This window comes from Mustela nigripes, chromosome 5 (assembly GCF_022355385.1).
Source record: "Mustela nigripes isolate SB6536 chromosome 5, MUSNIG.SB6536, whole genome shotgun sequence".
NCBI lineage: Eukaryota > Metazoa > Chordata > Mammalia > Carnivora > Mustelidae > Mustela > Mustela nigripes.
The window spans coordinates 28,677,970-28,700,364 of record NC_081561.1 but is presented as its reverse complement, the minus strand read 5'-3'; the positions used below and the strand labels follow the sequence as shown (position 1 = coordinate 28,700,364).

General features: G+C 55.2%; 2 protein-coding genes across 2 annotated transcripts in view; one reads left to right on the top strand and one right to left on the bottom strand.

Annotated features, from left to right (window-relative positions):
* LOC132017844 (butyrophilin-like protein 1) overlaps window positions 1-18,369 on the bottom strand; it is a 56,749-nt gene extending 38,380 nt beyond the window's left edge. Inside the window, exon 1 of the mRNA XM_059399951.1 lies at window positions 18,279-18,369. The gene's annotated coding sequence lies outside the window, so the exon portion shown is untranslated. The remainder of the gene's footprint in view (window positions 1-18,278) is intronic.
* On the top strand, window positions 223-22,335 carry NOTCH4 (notch receptor 4). The gene is made up of 30 exons (XM_059399949.1): window positions 223-426; window positions 1,192-1,273; window positions 1,467-1,759; window positions 3,185-3,532; window positions 3,608-3,730; window positions 3,847-4,083; window positions 4,200-4,355; window positions 4,652-4,846; window positions 6,224-6,337; window positions 7,451-7,564; window positions 7,651-7,773; window positions 8,553-8,712; window positions 9,522-9,667; window positions 9,949-10,101; window positions 10,322-10,439; window positions 10,660-10,747; window positions 11,101-11,251; window positions 12,083-12,267; window positions 14,575-14,827; window positions 15,062-15,174; window positions 15,950-16,473; window positions 17,063-17,446; window positions 17,556-17,731; window positions 18,237-18,456; window positions 18,612-18,684; window positions 18,788-18,926; window positions 19,592-19,887; window positions 20,098-20,245; window positions 20,754-20,851; window positions 21,034-22,335. The coding sequence occupies exons 1-30, from the start codon at window positions 369-371 to the stop codon at window positions 21,745-21,747; spliced, it is 5,982 nt and encodes a 1,993-aa protein (XP_059255932.1). The 5' UTR covers window positions 223-368; the 3' UTR covers window positions 21,748-22,335.
* Window positions 22,336-22,395: the final 60 nt, after the last annotated feature.

Sequence of the window (22,395 nt, the reverse complement as noted above, 5' to 3'; positions counted from 1 at the left end):
CATTCTCATCTCTAGAAAGGGGAGGCCACACAATAAGATTCAGCCCCAGCACCACCCCCAGCCCAGTGCTCCCCTCCTATCACCTGCCCTCCAGCCCACAGTCCCACTACCCCCTCTCCCCAGGGTTGTCAGGGACAGAAGGCCCCTCCCTCATCCTCCTCAATGTTCCTCCCCCTCCCCCTTCCATCACTAGGGTGTCCAGGACATTGTGTGACTCAGGAAACAGCTCAGACGAGAGGCTTGCAGCAGGCAGAGGAGGAGGAAGGGGCCGTGGGAGCAGAGGAGGTGGCTCCGGCCACAGTGAGGGCTCTCAGGGTCCTTGCCTGAGAGGGCGGCGAAGGGCTCAGGGTCTGAGCTGGTGCTCTGGAATGCAGCCGCCTTCACTGCTGCTGCTGTTGCTGTGTCACTCAGTCGTCAAGACCAGAGGTGAGGCATGGGGCAGGGGAAGTGAGGGGACCCATCTTCCTTAAGAGGCAGTCGGTGGGTTGGGGGCAGAGGGCCAAGCCCCGTGCTTTTGAGGGGACACTGGATGGAGGAGAGTTTCACACAAGGAGGGAGGACTCTGCCCCTGGAGTTGCACAAGTGACAGCGATGGTGACTATCAAGGGAATGGGTGGGAAGGTGCCTGCCCCCAGGGAAAACCCAGCTGGCCTTGGAGCCGGGAGACAGCAGGCCCTCACAATCGCATTTAGGAGGTGAAGAGGGGAAAAAAACGGACCACCTGCTAAGGGGAGGCTGTGACAAGAAAGCAGGAGATGGAGACACAGGAAGGTCAAGGGCTGACCGAGTCCGTTTCCCGGTCCAGCTGTCCCCACCCCCCCGGATGGCTCAATGCTGGGCCCTTCCGGGAGGAAATCCCTTCAACGGTCTCAGCCATTCACCTTCCTGGAGTCCCTTGGGCCCCCGTCCTGAGCCCGGCTGTCCTGCTTCCCAGGGATGGAGCCTGAGGCTGGACTTGGGAGGCTGGAGAATAAACAGGAAAGGGGGTGGGGATTAAGAGCTGAAAGAATCTAGAGGCCTGGGGGTGGGAGGGGCTGGGGCTGGAGCACCACGTGGGGACCAGGAACAGAGCGGGTGGTGGTTGTGGGTACGTGTGTGGAGCTGGTGCAGGTAGGTCCCTCCAAAGCAGCTAGAGGAGGAAACAGGGAGCACAAATCTCCCGTCTCAAGCCATCCTCATCTCCATCCCTAGTGCTGCACTGTGGGGACTCCCCAGAGCCTTGTGCCAACGGAGGCACCTGCCTGAACTTATCTCAGGGACAAGGGACCTGCCAGTGAGTGTGCCCCCTGGGAGAGGGAGACTGGGGGTGGGGTGGGGGCGGCGCAGGGCGGAGGGAGGACTGGGAAGGAAGGAGAAAGGGAGGTGGTGAAGGCTCTGAAGGGAAAGGAAAGCAGAGGAGGGAGGTAGGCAAGAAGGCAAAGGGGCCCAATGACATGAGTCTTCTTCTCCCCCTTCCCCGCCCTCAGATGTGCCCCTGGCTTCTTGGGTGAGACCTGCCAGTTTCCTGACCCCTGCCTGGATGCCCAGCTCTGCCAGAATGGGGGCAGCTGCCAAGCCCTGCTTCCCACCCTCCCAGGCTCCCCCAGCCTTCCCTCTCCCTTGGCCCCCAGCTTCTCCTGCACCTGTCTCTCTGGCTTCACTGGCCAGAGGTGCCAGGCCCAACTCAAGGACCCCTGTTCTTCCTTCTGTTCCAAAATGGGCCACTGCCACATCCAGGCCTCAGGCCGCCCACAGTGCTTCTGCCTGCCTGGATGGACAGGTGAGCACTGCAGGGGTGAGGGAGAGGGGACAGGCAGGAGCAGGGGCTGGGAAAGATAGAACGGGAGTCTGAGCGACAGGGAGCCCTTCTGAAGCCTGTGAGAATCAAGAAGCTACTCTTGCTGACCGTTTACCAGACACTGACCTTCACCAGCCCAGTGGTACCAATGGTTAAAATGTTGAAACATTTCCAAACCCGTCAGTGAATGGTTACTGCCATAGCCCCCTTATTGTACCACCCTAACCCTTCTCCTGGCCCCTCCACCCAGCAGCTCGAGGGTTCTTGCCCAGCACAAGGTGGGGGAAGGGGGAACCTCCAGGATTCTGCCTGATAGACATCTGAATGGCCTCTCTCTGAGAAGTGGGAGCCCGGGATAGCGCCTGGAAAAATGTGCTGGTGGAAGGGATCTGGCCCAGAGAGAGGAATGGGTGTCAACCCTGGGAAGAGGGGTGCAGCCCTGGGGCAAGGTGAGGGACCCCGGGCGGCAGGGTGTGCTAGCCTGAGGAAGCAGTCGGGAGTGCAGAACAGCGGAGAGCCCCTGGAGAGGAAGGCCCCTCTGACCTACAAGGATGGAGGGGACTGGACGACTGGATAGGGTAGTGGAGGCCACAGGGGTAGGAAAGTGTGCTGTGAGCAGTGGACTAGAAACCAGGCTTCTCACACTTGGCCATGCTCAGCCCCTAAACATCCCAGAGAGGCTGATTTAGTGGGTCAGGAGTGGGTCCAGGCATGGAGATTTTTTAACTGCCCAGGTAATTCTGAGGAATTGGGGGTGAGAGGCCAGGCTGTGTGACAAGCACCATCAGTGTTAACTTGCCAGGCCCCGTGCTCTGAGCAGGGGCTCTGGGCAGCCATTCTCAGCCCAACCACCAAGGAAGTGTGTGCCCTTGAACTAGCTCTCTATGTCCTTGGTTGTCTGCTGATGTCCACATACAGTTGTTGAGAAGAGGACGGGGGCCATGCTCAGGCGGGGCTGACTTAGCTCAGTGCCAGCCACCCCCTGGCCATTGCCCCTGTGCCAGCAGCTGAGGGGGGCTCTCCTTATCATCTGGAACACTGTACCCACCCAAAGATTAGGGAATCCAGAGGAGAGCGGCCAGAGAACTGCCCGAGGGTGCACAGCCAGCGGTGGGGAGGGGTGGGGGGCAGCAAAATGCTAAGTCTCCTGGGAGTTCTCACCTCCCCACCAAGGAAAGGTGACCCAGAGTTTCTCTGGCAGGGCCAATCAGCCATACTCCCACCAACTACATGTCATATTTTCCAGAATGGCGAGGGGTGGTGGAGCAGGGCAAAGCGGGTATGGGAGGAAACGGAAAGAAACATGAAAATCAGCCACAGAGAGAAGCCAGCCTGAGAGCTGCATTCTCTCAGATGAGCTGGGATTTGTGTAGTGCTACTGACAGCCGTCTCTGTCCTCTGGCTCAGGTGAGCAGTGTCAGCTTCAGGACTTCTGCTCTGCCAACCCCTGCATCAATGGAGGGGTGTGTCTGGCCACACACCCCCAGATCCAATGCCTCTGCCCACCCGGCTTCGAGGGCCATGCCTGCCAACACGATATCAACGAGTGTTTCCTGGACCCGGGACCTTGCCCCAAGGGCACTTCCTGCCATAACACGCTGGGATCTTTCTGGTGTCTCTGCCCCACTGGGCGAGAGGATCCACACTGTGACCTTCAGCCAGGACCCTGCCCCTCTAGTGGCTGCTCCAATGGGGGCACCTGTCAGCTGTTTCCAGGAAGAGACTCTACCTTCCATCTCTGCCTCTGCCCCCAAGGTGTGTCCTAACCCGCAGCCCCTCTCCCTGAGTAAGGAGGGCACCTTCCCTCAGCTAATCTCATGACCCTGTCAGGTTTCACAGGCCCGGACTGTGAGGAGAACTCAGATGACTGTGCTGGCCACCAGTGTCAGAATGGGGGCACTTGCCAGGATGGGCTGGGCACCTACAGCTGCCTCTGCCCAGAGGCCTGGACAGGTGAGTCATGTAAGCCAAGTCCAGAGCACCTGCGACCCAGGTGGTCAGCCCCTGGCCTTCCCTCCTCGCAGGGCTCCCAGCTCCAGCTTTTGTCCCCTTCCCACCCAACCCTGCAGGTTGGGATTGCTCTGAAGATGTGGACGAATGTGAGGCTCCTGGTCCCCCACGCTGCAGAAATGGTGGTACGTGCCAGAACTCGGCTGGCAGCTTCCACTGCGTGTGTGTGAGCGGCTGGGGAGGCACAGGCTGTGAAGAGAACTTAGATGACTGTATTGCTGCCACCTGTGCCCCAGGATCCACCTGCATTGACCGCGTGGGCTCCTTCTCCTGCCTCTGCCCACCCGGACGCACAGGTGTGACAGCGGGCCCAGGGAGGGGGCGGTAGAGATGGCAAGTGAGAGAGGCACCAAAAGGACAGCTGGGGGCTTTGAGCGGCCCTGGAGAGCCTCACAGCCACCCTGCCCTCCAGGACTCCTGTGCCACATGGAGGACATGTGCCTGAGCCAGCCGTGCCATGGGGAAGCCCAGTGCAGCACCAATCCCCTGACGGGCTCCACACTCTGCCTATGTCAGCCCGGCTACTCAGGGCCCACCTGCCACCAGGATCTGGATGAGTGTCAGATGGGTAAGGCACCCCCGCCCACTTCAGAGCCTCTCTGAGCCCCCAAGCAGCCTCAGCAAATTGTTTTTCAAGTGAAAAACACAATCATCTCTTTTTTCCTGATTTTGCCCAGATTTGGCATCTCTTCCCTACATAGTATTCTCACCAATGCTCCGCCCTCCAGACCTCATTTAGTCCCTCTGTGTCTTAAAGACACTGGCTCTCTCTCTAAACAGGCCCTCATGCCTTCCCTGGCAGTCTGGCCTCCTTGCCTTTCCATCCCGGGCCCTTCCGGACTCCTGACTCTTCTCTCCTCCCAGCCCAGCAAGGCCCCAGTCCCTGCGAACACGGCGGCTCTTGCCTCAACACCCCTGGCTCCTTTGACTGCCTCTGTCCCCCTGGCTACACGGGCTCCCGCTGCGAGGCTGATCACAACGAGTGCCTGTCCCAGCCCTGCCACCCCGGCAGCACCTGCCTGGACCTGCTCGCCACCTTTCACTGTCTCTGCCCACCAGGTATGAGATGCATGGAGCCTTGGGTATAGAATCAGGGGACTAATCCTGAACCCCCCAGTCATGACTCCTGCAGAATACAAACGGCCCCAGGCTAGCCAGGCTCAGTTACCAAAGAATGCTTCTCATCTCCCCACCCCAGATAAATGCTCTGGGATACCCGAGGCTCCTAGGAGAAGGGCTGCCACAGATGATAGCGAGCTTCACGCCGCTCAAGTCTGGGTGAGGGAAGAGCATTCATTTCATAGTCATTGTAAAGTGCACAGCATGGTCCACTATACACAGAAGCTGCTCAAAAAAGAGCAGAACAGCAGCCTCTGCTCATGCCAACTCATAATGTTCCTCCTAATCACAGAAACTCTCCCCTGTAGAGGCCCTTGAAATCCCAAAGGGCCTGTGTGCTTGGATTTGGTACAACAGAAAAAAAGGTGCCACAGGAAATTCTCCTCAGGGACATATAGCCAATACCAGGAAGCTGAATGAAACCAGAAAAATACTAGCTTACTTCATGCCAGGAACCACCTAAGCATCTTACATGCCTTTTGTCATCTTTGCAACAATCCTATGAGGTCAGCATTATTGCTGTGCCCATTCTATAAATGAATAAACTGAGGCACAGAGAGGGTAAGTGAGTTGTCCAGCTAGTAAGTGGCAGGGCCGGGATTCAAACCCACGGCTTCTGTAGATTTAACCACTACACAAAACAGCCTTTCTCAGCGGAGCAGCATCCAAAGTCAAAAGCAGAGAAAACCGTCTAGCAATCCAAGGGACAGGGATAGATGCCGAGGATCTTCACAAGCAGACTCCCCAGGCAAGAAGTGGGAGGCAGCTAAGGACTGGAGGCCCATCCAGTTTCAGTTTAGGGTGAGACTGTGGATACCGGGAGAAGCGCGAAGATACAGGACAAATATGGGACAAATAAACTCCCCAAATGCCCTTCAAATACCCGCCTTGGGGATTCCTGGTCTCCCTGGCACAGAGGCCCACTTGGGTAGAACAAGAGGCTTGAGGCTCCTCTAAGTAGATGCCCATTTGTCTCACTTGTACCTTGAGAACCTTCAGGCTCATTAGTCCAGCCGGGTGAGCCCACCTTCTGTGCAGAGAGTGGCCCCAATAGGTACTTCTTGCTGCCCCCATAGATCCCAGCAAGTGCCCCGCTCCCTGAGCTTTCTCATCTGGAGAGGGCAGAGCTACACAGCAGAGCAGCAGGACCGCAGGCTCATCTCCCCAGCCCGCAGGCAGAGCATACCCTGGGAGGGGCTGCCTGATGGGGACACATGCTGGTTCTAGAACCCGGGCCTCCTGGGCAGAAGGGGTGAGTTGTCCAGGCGGGGCTGACCTGGCTGAGCCTCATCCTGCACCACACCTCCATGTCCTCAGGCTTAGAAGGGCAGCTCTGTGAGGTGGAGACAGACGAGTGTGCCTCAGCTCCATGCCTGAACCAGGCCGACTGCCACGACCTGCTCAACGGCTTCCGGTGTGAATGCCTGCCCGGTGAGTGCCAATCCCACTCCAGCCCTCTGCCCCACCCTGAACCACAGTGCAGGCCCTGCAATCACCCCAAGCCTCTTGAAGCTCACTCTGGCCTGGCCAAGGAGGCCCCCATTTCTCCAGCTCCTCTGCCCCCAAAACTCTCTTTTACGTTCCCCAGGTCTTCCCTGTATACTCACCCATCTTCATCTCTGTCCTGCCAAATCACCCAAACTACCCTTTCCAGCCCTCCTCCAGAGTCCTCTGTGTGCTCTCCCTGCTCATGGGGATCCGGGGCTGGTCCTGGTACCGCTCACCCTGGACGCAGGGAACATTGCCCTGGCCTTCCTCTTCCAGCTTCATCAGACCCCTCTGTTCCCTGCTCTCATGATAATGGATGTTTATTGAATATTTACTCCAGGCCAGGCACTTGGCTGTGTACTTTTCAGACATTCTTCATTTAATCCTTTCAATGACACCATGAGGTATGTTCCCTTTTACAGAGGAGGAAACCGGAACCTAGAGAGCTCGAGTAGCTTGCCCAAAGTCACACAGATAGCGGGTGGCTGAGCATCATTCCCTTGTCATCTCCACCTGCCCAGGTGTCTTCTCTGGGAAGCCCTCCAGGTTCACCTTTCCTGGTGAGGGGAAGGGCTAGGACTTGCATTTATGCTTTTCACACAATATATTTTTAGCCTTGATACAAATATCCAATTATGGCTTATTTACATGAAGAATGAACTTACCAAGTTACTCTCTGTTATTTTATCAAACTCAAATCAGTATTTGAGAAGCCCCGAAATTTGTGCCTCATTATATAATGAAACATGTAGACGAACCCCCAAACCAAGCCATCTGAAACAAGAACCTTTCCATTGCCATTTGTAGCAATGTTATTTCTACATATGTAAAGAGAAGACTCTAAGTATTAACTCTAAATTTCTTACTTAAATCCATGAAATCATACCTGTACAGCTTAGTCAGAAATTTTTGTAACAAACTGCCTAATGAATCTAGAGAAAATCACTAAAAAGGAAGGAAGGAAAGAAGGGAGGGAGGAAGGAAGGGAGGGAGGGAAAGAAAAAAAACATAAGACAACCTTTGCCATCTCTCCGCACTCACTCCCTGCCCCACCAGGATTCACTGGGTCCCAGTGTGAGGAGGACATCAATGAGTGTGGGAGCTCTCCCTGTGCCAATGGGGGGCAGTGCCAGGACCAGCCCGGATCCTTCCGTTGCGAGTGTCTCCCAGGTAAACCAGGGCTCAAACACTGGAGGGGAGAGTGGGGCAAAGGACAGACTTCTGGTCAGGCTCCTTACCCTCCTGCTGTGCCACAGGCTTTGAAGGCCCGCGCTGTGAGGCAGAGGTGGACGAGTGCCTGAGTGGCCCATGCCCCGCTGGAACCAGCTGCCTGGATCTCCCCGGAGCCTTCTTTTGCCTCTGCCCCTCTGGCTTCACAGGTCAGCCAGGGAGGCATTAGAAAGGACTGGCAGGAGAGCTGAGCCCATATGGGGTGGGGCAGAGGTCACAACTGGGCATTCGAGGGCTGGGACGTGAGAAGAGAAGGCAACAGGAACCCCTTGGAGTTATTCCATGCGCAACCTGCACAATTGTACGACCTGGGGCTGACGGCAGGTGTCATCCTTAGGGCACATGCTGGGCCCAATTATGAATCATGTGTGATTAGGGTTCCACAGGAAGCCATTCATTTGCTTATTTAGCAAAAACATATTAAGTGTCTCCTCTGCCAGACACAGACACAAGCACAGTAAGAGTTGCTCTCCTCAACTGGCTTTAAATCTAGAGCAGAGAGACCACGAAGTCCTGTTGGTTATGGCCCAAAGGTGCTCTGGGAGAGGACTGCACAGGATTCTATAGGAGCACAAAGGACCAGCCGACCAGACTAGAGATAAGAGGGCTTCATGGAGGAGGTGATGGCTGAGCTGAATTTTGAAGAATAAGTAGGAGTTTGTCATGATAGAGTGATTGCATGTTTTAGCTGCAGGTTAACTGCATGCACAAAGGTTTGGAAGGAAAACTGAGCAGCTCAGCAGTTACAGGAAAATCATGTCACACAGGGCCCTGTGTGTCATTCTGAAGAAGTTAGACTGTATCCTGAGGCAATAGGGAGCCACTGAAGGACAGCTTCATGGGGTGTGAGCAAGTCATACATAAGAAGTGGCTTTGGCCCCATCAAGGACATGGAGGGACTCTGTTTTCTCCCATCTCCCCACTGCAGGTCATGTCTGTGAGGTTCCCGTGTGTGTCCCCAACCTGTGCCAGCCCACAAGAAACTGCCAGGATCGGGAGGACAAGGCCCAATGCCTGTGCCCTGACGGGAATCCTGGCTGTGCTCCCATTGAGGGCAACTGCACCTGCCACCATGGGCACTGCCACAGGTAACCTTCCAGGCCTCCCTGCGCCGTCCCCCTGTCCTTCTCAGCGAGGGCAGAGCACAGCCAGTGAGCATGGAGCCTGAGGGAAATGACAGAGAGAGAAGATGAAGGAGATGGCAAAGTGCTGAGCTCATTGCCAATTTGAGGGCACAACTAGTGAGTGATGTCCCATGGGGGCAGAAGTCATAAATCATGGGGGGAACCAAAGGCTAGGGGGTCAGAGCAGAAAGAAAAGCATTAGATCCCAGGCCCAATTCATCATACATTAGACAAATACTGAGCATCTGCTATGTGTGGGTACTTTTCTAGGGACTGGGGAAACCGCACAGAACAAAAGAGATAATGTGTCTGTTCTATTATTTTTTTTAAGATTTTTATTTATTTATTTGACAGAGAGAGAGCACAAGCAGGGGAGCAGCAGAGGGAGAGGGAGAAGCAGGCTTCCTGACCCTGAGCTCCTGAGCAGGCTCCTAGGCAGGGAACCCGATACAGGGCTCGATCTCAGAACCCTGGGATTATGACCCAAGCCAAAGGCAATGCTTAACCGACTGAGCCACCCAGGTGCCCCAACACTTCTGCTCTCATGGAGCTTTCCTTCTAATTAGGAAAGAGAGACAATAAACAGTTACAGGAAAAATGTAGTATATGGAAAGGGGACGATGCTGAGAGCAGAGCCACTGAAGAAAGGGGCCAGAGTCTCAGGGCAAAAAAAAAAAAAAAAGAAGAGGTCCTAGGGGTTTGACCATTGAGGGAGGGGATGAAGTGAAAAAACACCAGAAGAAGAAAACCCTCCATTTTCTTTTCATGACCAGATCCTCATGTGTGTGTGACGTGGGCTGGACAGGACCAGAATGTGAAGCAGAGCTGGGGGGCTGCATATCCATGCCCTGTGCCCATGGGGGGACCTGTCAGCCCCAGCCCTCTGGCTACAACTGTACCTGCCCCCCAGGCTACACAGGTGAGGCCCTCCCTAAGCCACAGACATTCTGGGCTGGCCACCCTCTAATCAAGGTCAAGACCAGTAGAGACATGTCCCAAGACTCTGGGTCTGGGTCACCACCCAGGAGAACGGGGCACAGGCTGTAGGGAACACAGGTGATGTGCAAGAGGCAGTAAGAAAAGACAAAAGGTTGGATGGGAGAAAATAGGGATGGGGACGAGGAAAAGGAAGGGGAGGGGAGTGGAGGAAGACAAGAGAGAAGAGGATTCCCTCTCTCAGACCCTACTCACTTCCCTCAGGACCTACCTGCAGTGAGGAGGTGACAGCTTGTCATTCAGGGCCTTGCCTCAATGGTGGCTCCTGTAGCCCCAGGCCGGGGGGCTATTCCTGCACCTGCCCTCTGAGCCACACTGGGCCACGTTGCCAGACCAGCACTGACCACTGTGCCTCTGGTGAGTGCCCACCGCATCCTCCAGCTGGGCCACAGGAGGATAGAGGAACCGGTCTGGGTGGGTGTGTTACATATGAAAACAAATTAACTGGGTGCCATGATGGGGTGCTGTTTTGATGGGGACAGGAGGGAGGGCGTGTGTGTCCTGTGTGTGGTGTGACTAAGGCTACAGGTCAGGTTACAGGCAAGGAACCCAAACCCTCACAGCCTCCTCTCTCCAGACCCGTGCCTCAATGGGGGTACCTGTGTGAACAGGCCTGGCACCTTCTCCTGCCTCTGTGCTGCGGGCTTCCAGGGTCCACATTGTGAGGAAAGGACCCGTCCCAGCTGCGCCGACAAGTGAGCAAAGACCCCCAAGAGGAAGGGAGGGGGCCCCCTCAGCCTTCCCACCCTTCCTCTCCATCTCCTCTGGGGCTCCAGACTGCCTTGAATTCCATATCGCAGATCCTTTCACTCTGCTTCCCTTTCTGGTTCCCCATCTCACCATCACGTCCCACCCTCCCTCCCCTTTGATTGCCCGGACTTCCTCCCACTGTGCCCTGTGTCCGTCCTGTTCCAGCCCCTGTAGGAACAGGGCAACCTGCCAAGATGGCCCCCAGGGCCCCCACTGCCTCTGCTCCCCTGGCTACACAGGAGGCAGCTGCCAGGTGAGCGGTGCTGAGCCAAGTTGCTGAGGAGGGTAGTGGCTGGAAGGCTCTGGTGGAAGGGTCTCTGGGACTAAAAGACAGAGCAGGGAGCTGGGGAGAGGTATCCACAGGTCTGGAATCTGGGAGTGGAGTGAGGTTTGCATGGAATAGAAAGAATGAAAGGATTTCTGATGCCAGGGATGCTCTGGGATGTGGGTATGAGAGGAAACCAGGGTGGGAGGGGGGCTATCACCGGGCCCCAGACCATTCAGGAGAGAGTCTGAGAAGTAAGGATTTTGAGGAGCTAGCTGAAAACCTTCTCTGGGTCTACACACATGATATTGTCCTGACTCTTGCTCCCTCCCAAACCTCAGAGTCTGATGGACTTATGTGCCCTGAAGCCCTGTCCACATAATTCCCACTGCCTCCAGACTGGGCCCTCCTTCCAGTGCTTGTGCCTCCAAGGATGGACCGGCCCTCTCTGCAACCTGCCACTATCCTGTCAGAAGGCTGCTCTGAGCCAAGGTACTGACCCAAGGACCAAGGGGGAACAGATGAAGAGAGTAAGGGTGTCCCCCCTACCTGATCCCTGATGGCATCCACACACAACATTTGTCCAAAACCACCAACTGAGAGTCAAAGTAACACAAACCAAACACTATTACTGATGCTACAGCTCTTGAGGCAGCCTACCTCCACTTAGCTTCTATCCCCACGCTCAACACAACTCAAGCAACACCAACCCGTCCAGCCAACAAGACCCCAGCTTAACACAACCCCTGGGACATAGCTCACTGCGAAGCAACCCAACTCTGTCATGACCAATCATAACTCACCTAGAGTGGACCACACTTCACTTAACGGCTGCTTCCCACTCACTAGGGGCCAAGCCCCTTGTAAAAGAACATACCCCTCATTCATATGAGGCTTACTATGAACAGAACTCAAGCAGGAGCCTCTTGTGGGCTTAAAGGATAGAAATCACAGTGAGGGAACATGAGAGGATGCAAATTCAGGAGACAGACTTAGCCCATTAGTTAACCCCCCTCCCAAAGTTTCCTTTGAGTTCTTTCTTCCTTGAGACTTGTTTTAAACTAAGAATACAGTTGCTTATAATGATCTAAAAAGCTTAACAGGAGGTATCTCTCCCCATTCTGGCACAACAGGCAGGAGGGGGATCTTGATGTTATAACCTTTTTAGCACCAGAAGTTACTGACTCCTCTGGCTCCAAGTGGCCTCCCCCCACCCCAGGAACGTCAGTGATCCCCAAAAGCCTCTCTGCTCTAGGTCTGGGGCCCCTGAGAAACTTTCCTCCCCACTTAGCTACATCCATCCCTGTTTGCCTCTCTCCTCAGGCACAGAAGTGTCTTCCCTGTGCCAGAATGGAGGCGTCTGCCTTGACAGAGGCTCCTCCTACTTCTGCCGCTGCCCTCCCGGATTCCAAGGCAGCATATGCCAGGACAGGGTGGACCCATGTGAATCCAGGCCCTGCCAGCATGGGGCCACCTGCATAGCCCAGCCCAGCGGCTATCTCTGCCAGGTGAGCAGGCCTAGAGGAGAATGGGGAGGGGAGACAAGGGCGGGCTGCACATGGGAAAAGCCGCTGGGCAGGGCACTAATGCATTCATCTGCTTTTCCTTTCTTTACCCCACACAGCCAACCTACCCCCAAATCATGTCCTTTTGGCTCCTAAATCTTTATCAACTCTGGCCTTCCTCCTTCACCCTTTGTCCCACTGCCTCCGTCAAGGCCTCTGCTGCAGGCTACCTGGGCACCTGGAGCTCCCTGTCCCTGCCCTAGAGGCTCAGCCTTTACTCCACCACCAGGTGCTCTGTTGAAAATGTTAAGCTGGCCTGTCACTCCTCCACTTAAACCCCTTCAGTGGCTGCCCACCTCTTTGACAGTGAAGTCCGAGGCCCTGGTGACCGGCCTGCCACCCAGGTCTCATCTCACCCCACCCCCACCCTCCTGCTCTCTGCTCCAGCAGCTGCTGGCTTCCCTGCACACCCCGTTTACTGGCTCTTCCATGCTCTTCCCCACCCCTCTTCCACTGATGGTGCCCAAGAGGTACCTTCCTCAGGAAAATCTCCCTAACTTCTCTCCAGACTGAGTTTGGGCCTCTCTTTGGTGGTTCCAGTCACTGAGCAGCAGAGACAAAGCTGGGACTCAAGTCGGAGCAGCCTAATGCCTGTACTCCAAACTCCCAGCTTTGGGGGCGCCTGAGTGACTCAGTCAGTTAGGCATCTGTCCTTGATTTCAGCACAGGTCATGATCTCAGGGTCATAAAATCCAGCCCTGCATTGGGCTCCAGGCTGGGTATGGAACCAGTTTAAGATTCTCTCCCTCTTCTTCTGTGCCACACACACACACACACACACACCAAAAAAAAAAAAAAAAAAAGAGGGGCACCTGGGTGGCTCAGTCGTTAGGTATCTGCCTTTAGGCTTGGGTCATGATCTCAGGGTCCTGGGATCAAGCCCTGCATCAGGCCCCCTGCTTGTGTTCCCTCTCTCTGTCATCTCTGTCAAATAAATAGATAAAATCTTAAAAAAAAAAAAAAAAAAAAAAAAAAAGAACCCTGACTTTGAATAAAAGACATGATGCAGATCCCCTAAACATTTTCTTTGACTTTTTAAATTTTTTATTCAAACACACATGAAAGCAATGTACTAATTAGCAGTGAACAGCCCTGCACCCATGACTCAGCTTTACCTCCCATTTCCTGAGACTCCTTCTCTCAGACATCCCCAAAACACCCCACTCACCTGCTTCTCTCAACCCTCTGGCCACTCCCCAGATTCTCTGTTAACTCCCTCTTTTCTCCACCTTTCGGAAGCCTTGCTGGTACTGTGTTCTTACATGCTCTCCTTGCTCTTGCAAGAACTCAGCCCATGGTACAGAACCTCAGCAATGACCTTGCTCCTACTAGCAGAATGGCATGAAGCAAGCCCCAAATGCTTAAGGGCACTGGTTGGACATCACAGACTTGCACTGAATCCCAGCTCTGCCACCAGTTAGAAGTGTGACGTGTGCAAGTCACTCAGCATTTCCAGGCATCAGTTGCCTTTTCTGTAAAGTGAGAATCAAATGAGATAACACATCTGCAGGGTTTGGGGGAGAGTTTTGTGAGGTTATGTATAGAAACCATGTAATAAATGCTCTCTCTCTCTTCTGGTTGAATGAGAATTTAACAGAAGTGGGGAGGAGTTCTAATTCTCTTCATATTCCTAGTCCTTAAAACAATGTCCAGCACAAAGTCTGAACTCAATAAATGCTGAACTCAATAAATTAATCAACAAAGGATGCCTGGGTGGCTGAGTCATTAAGCGTTAAGCGTTTACCTTCAACTCAGGTCACGATCCCAGGTTCCTGGGATTGAGCCCTGCACTGGACTCCTTGCTTGCCCTGGAGGGGGTGGGGGGTTAGGGGGCCAGGGATGGGGGCTGCTTCTCCATCCCCCACTCCCTCTGCTTGTGTTCCCTCTCTGGCTGTTTCTGTCAAATAAATAAAATATTTTTTTAAAAAATGATAAAGCATGACAGAGCCTGGTGGAGGTGTGGTGGGGGAAGGAGGTCTTACCAAAAATGGACCTATTGCTTAGTGGCAGTGGATCCTAAGATGCTTTGGGACTGCTGGAGGGGCTAAGTTGCAAGCCACTGAACGAAGGTGTGTCATGGAGTTGAGACAGAAGGGTTGGGCTACACAGGGCTGCGATTGACAATAAACTGAATGATGCTTTGAACTGGAAGGTGGGGAGAAGGCTGGGCAGATGATCTTGAGCTGGGTCCCCTGTAGTGCTGGGATGGGTGGTACGACTGCTTCCCTGTCTGACCCTCTTTGCCTACAGTGTGCCCCAGGCTACAGTGGACAGAACTGCTCAAAGGAATCCAACGCTTGTCAATCCCAGCCCTGTCACAACCATGGGACCTGCACCCCCAAAGCTGGAGGCTTCTACTGCACCTGCCCTCCAGGCTTTGTGGGGCTGCGCTGTGAGGGGGACGTAGACGAGTGTCTGGACCGGCCCTGCCACCCCACAGGCACAGCAGCCTGCCACTCTCTGGCCAATGCCTTCTTCTGTCAGTGTCTGCCTGGATACACGGGTGAGGCCTGGGAGGGTGTGTGCAGGCACACCTGGGGCACAGCTGAGCTCCCAATCCCCACCCACAAGGCAACCTAGTCATTGTGTTTATCCCCCTGCCTCCACACCACACCCTAGAGACTATGCCCAGGATTCCCCTGCCTGAGCAGGTAGGGCTGGGTTAATTCCCAGGAATGAGCTAGGGGGGAGGCAGTGACAGAAGCAGAGTGTGACATCTGATCCCACCCCATCACAGGCCAGTGGTGTGAAGTGGAGACAGACCCCTGTCAGAGCCAGCCCTGCTCCCATGGAGGGTCCTGTGAGACTATAGTAGGACCACCCCTGGGTTTCACCTGCCACTGCCCCCAGGTGAGTGAACGCAAAGCTGTCTTCTCTGTTGCCCCCAACACTGATGCAAGGTGAGAATGCCTGAACTGGGATCCTAGAGGGGAGCCCAGGGAGCACCAGAGGTCTATTACTGTGAAAGCTAGCCCATGTTACAGTGGTAAATTATTCAGAACCAATTCAGGGGGAAAGGCAGGATCAGGTGGTAGCATGAATGGAATTTTCAGAAATCACAGGCACTGCCTAACACAAGACCCCAAAGTCAAGCTGGGTGAGACCTTGGATAAGTTCTTTTACCTGTGTGTGTGTGTGTGTGTGTGTTTATGGACTTCAGATGCATGAAATCAGGTTAATTGTAAGCCTTGGTTCATGATACACTAACATCATTGATTTGTGCATGTCTTTCTTTGATTTCTTCTTATAACATAAAACCCATAAACCGATAAACGATAACTCACATGTGCTTATGTCTTCCTCTATCCCATTCCCCTTCCAGAGAAGGAAAAGTATATAACCCTATGTACAGGGATAAAGATATTAATTACTACCACTCTCTAGGTGGTTAGTCTCCTAGGTTGTTGCACACAGCTGTGGTTCATCCATTTTCACCACTGCGCAATATGTCATTGTGTGAAAGTACCACGGACCATGGTTTCAACATCTATAAAATGATGAACTTGATGTTCTCTGAGGCCCCTTCCAGATATGAGACTATAAGACCCACTGAGAGTCTGCTTGTCTGGGGGAGGGTTGAAAGAATAATAAAGGGCCTCCCCCAATACCTCTCTCCTCTTCACAGGGTTTTGAGGGCCCCACCTGCAGCCACAGAGCCCCCTCCTGTGGCCTCCATCACTGTCACCATGGTGGCCTGTGTCTGCCCTCCCCCAAGCCTGGCTTCCCACCCCGCTGTGCCTGCCTCAGTGGCTACGGGGGCCCTGACTGCCTGACCCCTCCGGCTCCTCACGGCTGTGGCCCTCCTTCTCCATGCCTACACAACGGCAGTTGCTCAGAGATCCCTGGACTTGGGACCCCAGGCTTCCGATGCTCCTGCCCTCCCAGCTCCCCAGGGCCCCGGTGTCAGAGGCCTGGAGCAAAGGAATGTGAGGGCAGAGGTGGAGATGGGGCCTGTGACGCTGGCTGCAGCGGCCCTGAAGGAAATTGGGATGGGGGAGACTGCTCTCTGGGGGTCCCGGACCCCTGGAAGGGCTGCCCTTCCCACTCCCAGTGTTGGCTTCTCTTCCGGGATGGGCAGTGCCACCCGCAGTGTGACTCTGCTGAGTGTTTGTTTGATGGCTACGACTGTGAGACTCCTCCGGCCTGCACGTGAGCCTGAAACCCTGACTTGGGGGTGAGGTGTGGAGGAGGGCAGAGTGAGGCAGGAGGAAGGACATAGATGCCTCTGGGTTGCCGTGTGACTACAGCCTCAAGCTCCGGGGAGTTTCCATCCTAATAACCGTTGCTAAGTAGGGGTAGAAGACACTGGGTTCCAGTCCAAGGGAGTAGGGCAGCATCAATATTTAACATGGGGACCAGGAAGGAGGGCACCACCTCTGTCTGGCCTCCTCTCAGAGTTGTGGGACCTCTGACCTCAAGCCTCTTTCTCTGTGCCCATTGCCATGGAATATCTACCCTAGCAACCAGCACCCCTGGTTGGGCCTTGGACTCTCCTTCAGGGAGACAGGAGTGCTTGGGAGGGTAGGGAGAGGAGACAGTCTTAGGAGACAAGGGTGTGACAGACATTAGAGGGTCTGGACTACCTGCCATCCAGGACCTGACTAAGCCCGTTGCTCCGGAGCTCTCCCCACTTAGCAATCAGTACCTAGAGGCAGTGGAATATCAGACATCTCTCTGGAATGAAAAAGGGGGTCGGGTTTCTTTGGGAATCCTGAGTCGCCCTCTCCTCACCCCACAGTCCAGCCTATGACCAGTACTGCCACGATCACTTCCACAATGGGCACTGCGAGAAAGGCTGCAACACTGCAGAATGTGGCTGGGATGGAGGTGACTGCAGGCCTAAAGATGGGGATTCAGAATGGGGGCCCTCCCTGGCCCTGTTGGTGGTGCTGAGCCCCCCAGCCCTGGACCAGCAGCTGCTTGCCCTGGCCCGGGTGCTATCCCTGACTCTGAGAGTGGGGCTCTGGGTAAGGAAGGATAGTGATGGCAAGGACATGGTGTACCCCTATCCTGGGCCCCAGGCCGAAGAGGAGCTGGGAGGAACCCTGGACATCTCCCATCAGGAGAGAGCAACCCTTCACACACAGCCTGTGGGCAAGGAGACTGACTCTCTCAGCACTGGGTAAGAAGGCGGGGCCAGGGGAGCGGTGCGCCAGACACCAGCTTTTTAGTGGGTGGAGGGAAGGGAGCCAGGGACCAACACAGGGGTCTCTGGGGCACCTCCCCTACAGGTTTGTGGTGGTGATGGGTGTGGATTTGTCCCGCTGTGGCCCTGACCACCCTGCATCCCGCTGTCCCTGGGATCCTGGGCTCCTGCTCCGCTTCCTCGCCGCCATGGCGGCAGTGGGGGCCCTGGAGCACCTGCTGCCAGGACCCCTACTGGCTGCCCATCCTCGTGCTGGCACCGGTAGGTGACCCCCATCATCTCCCCTGACATTGCTCCCGACCCACTTCCAGCAATGGAGGCCAAATGACACAGGATTGCAGGGACCACAGATGGTAGGTGTAGAGACTGACCCTTGTGAACCTCATTCTCTAACTGGATCTCCTCATGGCCCCTTTGCTCTTCAGTCTCCTTCCTCATTTCCCTAAGTACTTTATCCTAACCTTTATCATCTGGTCCATCCTCTACTAAGTGCAATCATCCCTCTGTCAAACAGCTCACAGTACAGGAAAGAATCATAGCCCATAGAGCACTTCCTACAGGCCGGGCCTTGCTCTAAGGGCTTTTATAGTATCAACTCATTTAATCCTCCCAACAACACCATAAGGCAGGTACTATTATGATTCCCTTTTCCACTTTGCATGAGGAAACTGATGAAAGAAGTTATTGCACTTGCCCAGAGGTCTCACAGTTAGTACCCAGCCTCACGAGAAATGGTCTCTTTTTGTGACTGTGTCTCTCCCGCCAGCACCACCCACCAACCAGCTTCCCTGGCCTGTGCTGTGCTCACCCGCGGCCGGGGTGCTTCTCCTGGCCCTTGGGGCTCTTCTGGTTCTTCAGCTCATCCGGAGGCGGCGCCGAGAGCATGGGGCCCTCTGGCTGCCCCCTGGATTCATTCGAAGGCCTCGAACTCAGCCGGCTCACCGCAGACGCCGGCCTCCCCTGGGTGAAGACAGCATTGGCCTCAAGTAAGAGTGAGGAGGAAAGAGGCTCAGGAAGGGAACCCTTTCCTGTGGAGACATTTATGATCAGAATTTGATGACAGAGGAAGGGGAGACGGGGAGGAAGGCTGCTGGAAGTCCTGGGGACCCTGAAGGTCGTCTACCCAAACACCCCCTTCCAGGGCACTGAAGCCAGAGGCAGAAGTTGATGAGGATGGAGTTGTGATGTGCTCAGGCCCCGAGGAAGGAGAGGAGGTGGGCCACGTGATAGTACTGGGGCAGGAATGGTCCTGAGGTAATGGCAGAGTTGAAGGGAAGAGTCAGCCTTCCTTCACTGATCCTTGTTCTGATCCCCAAGGCTGAAGAAACGGCCTCACCCTCCAAGTGCCAGCTCTGGTCTCTGAGCAGTGACTGTCAGGAGCTCCCCCAGGCAGCCATGCTGACTCCTCCCCAGGAATCAGAGATGGATGTCCCTGACGTGGACACACGTGGACCTGGTATGTGAGTTAACCCAGACCAAGAAAAGGAAAATTCCCGTTGACTCTTTTAGAATCAGAAAGTATTTTGATATTAGAATGGAGAAAATTAAGCTTAGAGTTAGTGCCTTAGAATAGTGATTCTTAAAGTGTGGTCCCGGGACAGAAGAATCAGGCATCATCAGGGCAATTGTTAGAAATACAAATAGAAATACAAATTCTCAGGCTCCACTCCAGAGCTACTCACTCAGAAATCCTCAGTCTGCTGTCTTACTGCTTTACAGACTCCTGTCAATCACTGAGGTACACATTAGGTGAGTGAGAGGAAACCAGAACACTTGTTCATAGCTGAGGGTTTTTTCTTTTTTAAAAGGAATTTACTCACTGTAATACTAGGGACTGCGTATTTTAACCAGCCCTCCAGGTAAGTCCGATCCAGACTCAAGTTTGAGAACCACTGCCTGGAATGTCTAAGAATTAAGGCACACCGGCTCCCTTTACAGACAAGGAAACCGAAGCACAGAAAAAAGTAATAAAGTCATGACTAAAGACACACAAAATCAAGAGCCAGAGCTGGGCTTCCTGACACCTCAGGCTAGGATTCTCCCCGAACCACCATGTTCTCCTCCTGCAGTCCCATCCTTTTGACTAACTTGTCTCCCATTCTTCATGTCTCCCACCCACAGATGGGGTAACACCCCTGATGTCGGCAGTTTGCTGTGGGGGAGTGGAGTCCAGGACCTTCCAGGGAGCATGGTTGGGAAGCCCTGAGCCCTGGGAACCCCTGTTAGGTGGAGGGGCCTGTCCCCAGGCTCACACTGTGGGCACTGGGGAGACACCCCTGCACCTGGCTGCCCGATTCTCCCGGCCAATGGCTGCCCGCCGCCTCCTTAAGGCTGGAGCCAACCCCAACCAACCAGATCGAGCAGGGCGCACCCCTCTGCACACTGCTGTGGCTGCTGATGCTCGGGAGGTTTGCCAGGTCAGTGCACACTGGGGTCGCTAAAGGGAACAAGGGGCAAGGCAAAAGCATCCCCTAGGGTTTGGCAGAGAGGAAGGTGATGTGAGATTGGGGGTCTGAAAGAGAAACAACAGATGGCCAAATATGGATTGGGATCTGGTTAAGAGTGTGAGGGGCCTGAGCGAGCAGTCCAGGACAAACAGGGTTCACTGGCCCTCTCTGGACCCCCAGCTCCTACTCCGCAGCAGACAGACTGCAGTGGATGCACGGACAGAGGACGGGACCACAGCCCTGATGCTGGCCGCCAGGCTGGCAGTGGAGGACCTGGTTGAAGAACTGATCGCAGCCCAAGCAGATGTGGGGGCCAGAGATAAATGGGGTACGGATCTGGAGAGGTTGGTGCTGTGCTGTGGAGAAGTGGCACAGATGGAGTGTGAGATAAGATGCAAAAAAAGGAAACAGCAGAGAGACCAACTGCAGACGGGGATCCCCTCCCACCTAGCCATGAGGGTGGTAAATGTGCAGTGCGACGTCAGTATGGAATCCTACCCCTGTCATCCTCAACAACATACCCACACTGCCCTAGCCCACTGGAAACTAGGCTGAGGAAGGAGTGTCTGTGAGAAGGGGGAGAGGTCTAGTGGGGGTAGGTCTCCCGGTCCCACCGAGCCCAGAACAATGCCCCATTGTCCCTCCCGCGCGCCGGTGACGTTAAGAGAAGCAGGGCTTCCTGCCGGCCGGCGGTCACCCGGGTAACGCTTCCGCCTTTGAGGTAACCCCCGCGGGCCCAAATAAGTCCTTCCCCCAAAACCAGAATCCGTGGGAAACAGGAACCCAGGCGTCTGTTTCCCAGCCTCGGAGTATCAACCACCCACGTCGTCCCCTAGGAAAAACCGCGCTGCACTGGGCCGCCGCCGTGAACAACGCCCGGGCCGCCCGCTCCCTTCTCCAGGCCGGAGCCGACAAAGACGCCCAGGACAGCAGGGTTAGACCAGGAGCGGGATCTACTAAAACAAAGCAAAACAGGGCGTGGGAAAGGCGGAAAGCGCGGGAAGCCACCCGACCTGAAGGGGGAAGGGCCGGTGCCCAAGTGGGTGGAGTCCGGAAGGACCACTCTGTGGGCGTGGTCCCCCTGACCTCGCCCCCTGGCGGTTTCCTCTGGCACAGGAGCAGACGCCGCTGTTCCTCGCGGCCCGAGAAGGGGCGGTGGAAGTGGCCCAGCTGCTGCTTGGGCTGGGAGCGGCCCGAGGACTGCGGGACCAGGCCGGGCTAGCGCCCGGGGACATCGCCCGACAGCGCAATCACTGGGATCTGCTGACGCTGCTGGAGGGGGCGGGGTCACTGGAGGCGCGTCACAAAACCACGCCGGGCCGCGGGGCGGGCCCCTTCCCGCGCTCGCGGACAGCGTCCGGCAGCTTGCCCCCGCGGGGGGGCGGGGCCCCATCGCGCTGCCGGACTCTGTCGGCCGGAGCACCCCCGCGCGGGGTCGGAGCATGTCTGCAGGCCCAGACTTTGTCCGTAGAATGGGCGGCGCGCGGGGGCGGAGCCTACTCGCATTGCCAGGGTCTTTCGAAAGGAGGAGCTGGAGGAAGCCTGCGCCCCGGAGCCCGTAGGTTTTCTGCAGGCATGCGCGGGCCTCGGCCCAACCCTACAATAGTGCAAGGAAGATCCGGGGTCGCTTCCGGAAGCGGGGGTGGGGCCTCGGCTGATGACTGGCCCTGCGATTGGGTTACCCTAGGGCCCTGCGGCCCCACCTCCAACACTCCCATTCCGCCTCTTTGCCTTACGCCGTCCCCGGAGCGGGGATCCCCTCAAGTTGCCTGGGGTCCCCCAACCCACCAAGTAATACCTTTAAGCGCGGAAAGCGAGGGTCAAGAGTAGGACGCTACATGACAGGGAGGGATTCTAAAAATGGGCACCCATTCTGGGACAATCCGGAAAGACTCCAGATTTTAAGATCCCGGAGCCCCAAAAGTGAGGGGTCATGAGTATGCTGTCCTTTCCCAGATGAGTGTATGCCCACTCCGTCTTCGACGTGGAGAAGCTGCAGCCCTAGAAAAAGAGTTTGGGGTGCTGGAATGACGGGGGCCTGGCCCTTCTCCCAGGGCATAAGGGTGAGGGGCTACCCAAGGGTGGAGTGGAACTGGGGATGTACCTCTGAACTGGAACCAGTAACTGCAGACATATAAGATGTAAGATGTTCTTTCCTGTATATTGTATCCAAAGGAAGCCTCTTATCACCCATCACACCCACCACCTACAAATGGCTGACAAATATTTATTGTGTGCCCACTATGTGCCAGGCACTGTGTAGGTGCTGAAGTGGGGGGTCAACGCCACTCCAGCTGATGATTCCTTGCACTCTCACCACTTGCCTTTGCGGGGATGAGGCGCCATTCTTCTCACCTCTATCTCTATTTGAGAACCTTTAACCTGTCACCCCATAATAAAGCTTATTTGAAATGTTAACCCTTTTTTTTGGAAGAGTTGAGTGGGATGGGAAAAAATATTAAATGACTGCATAATGTT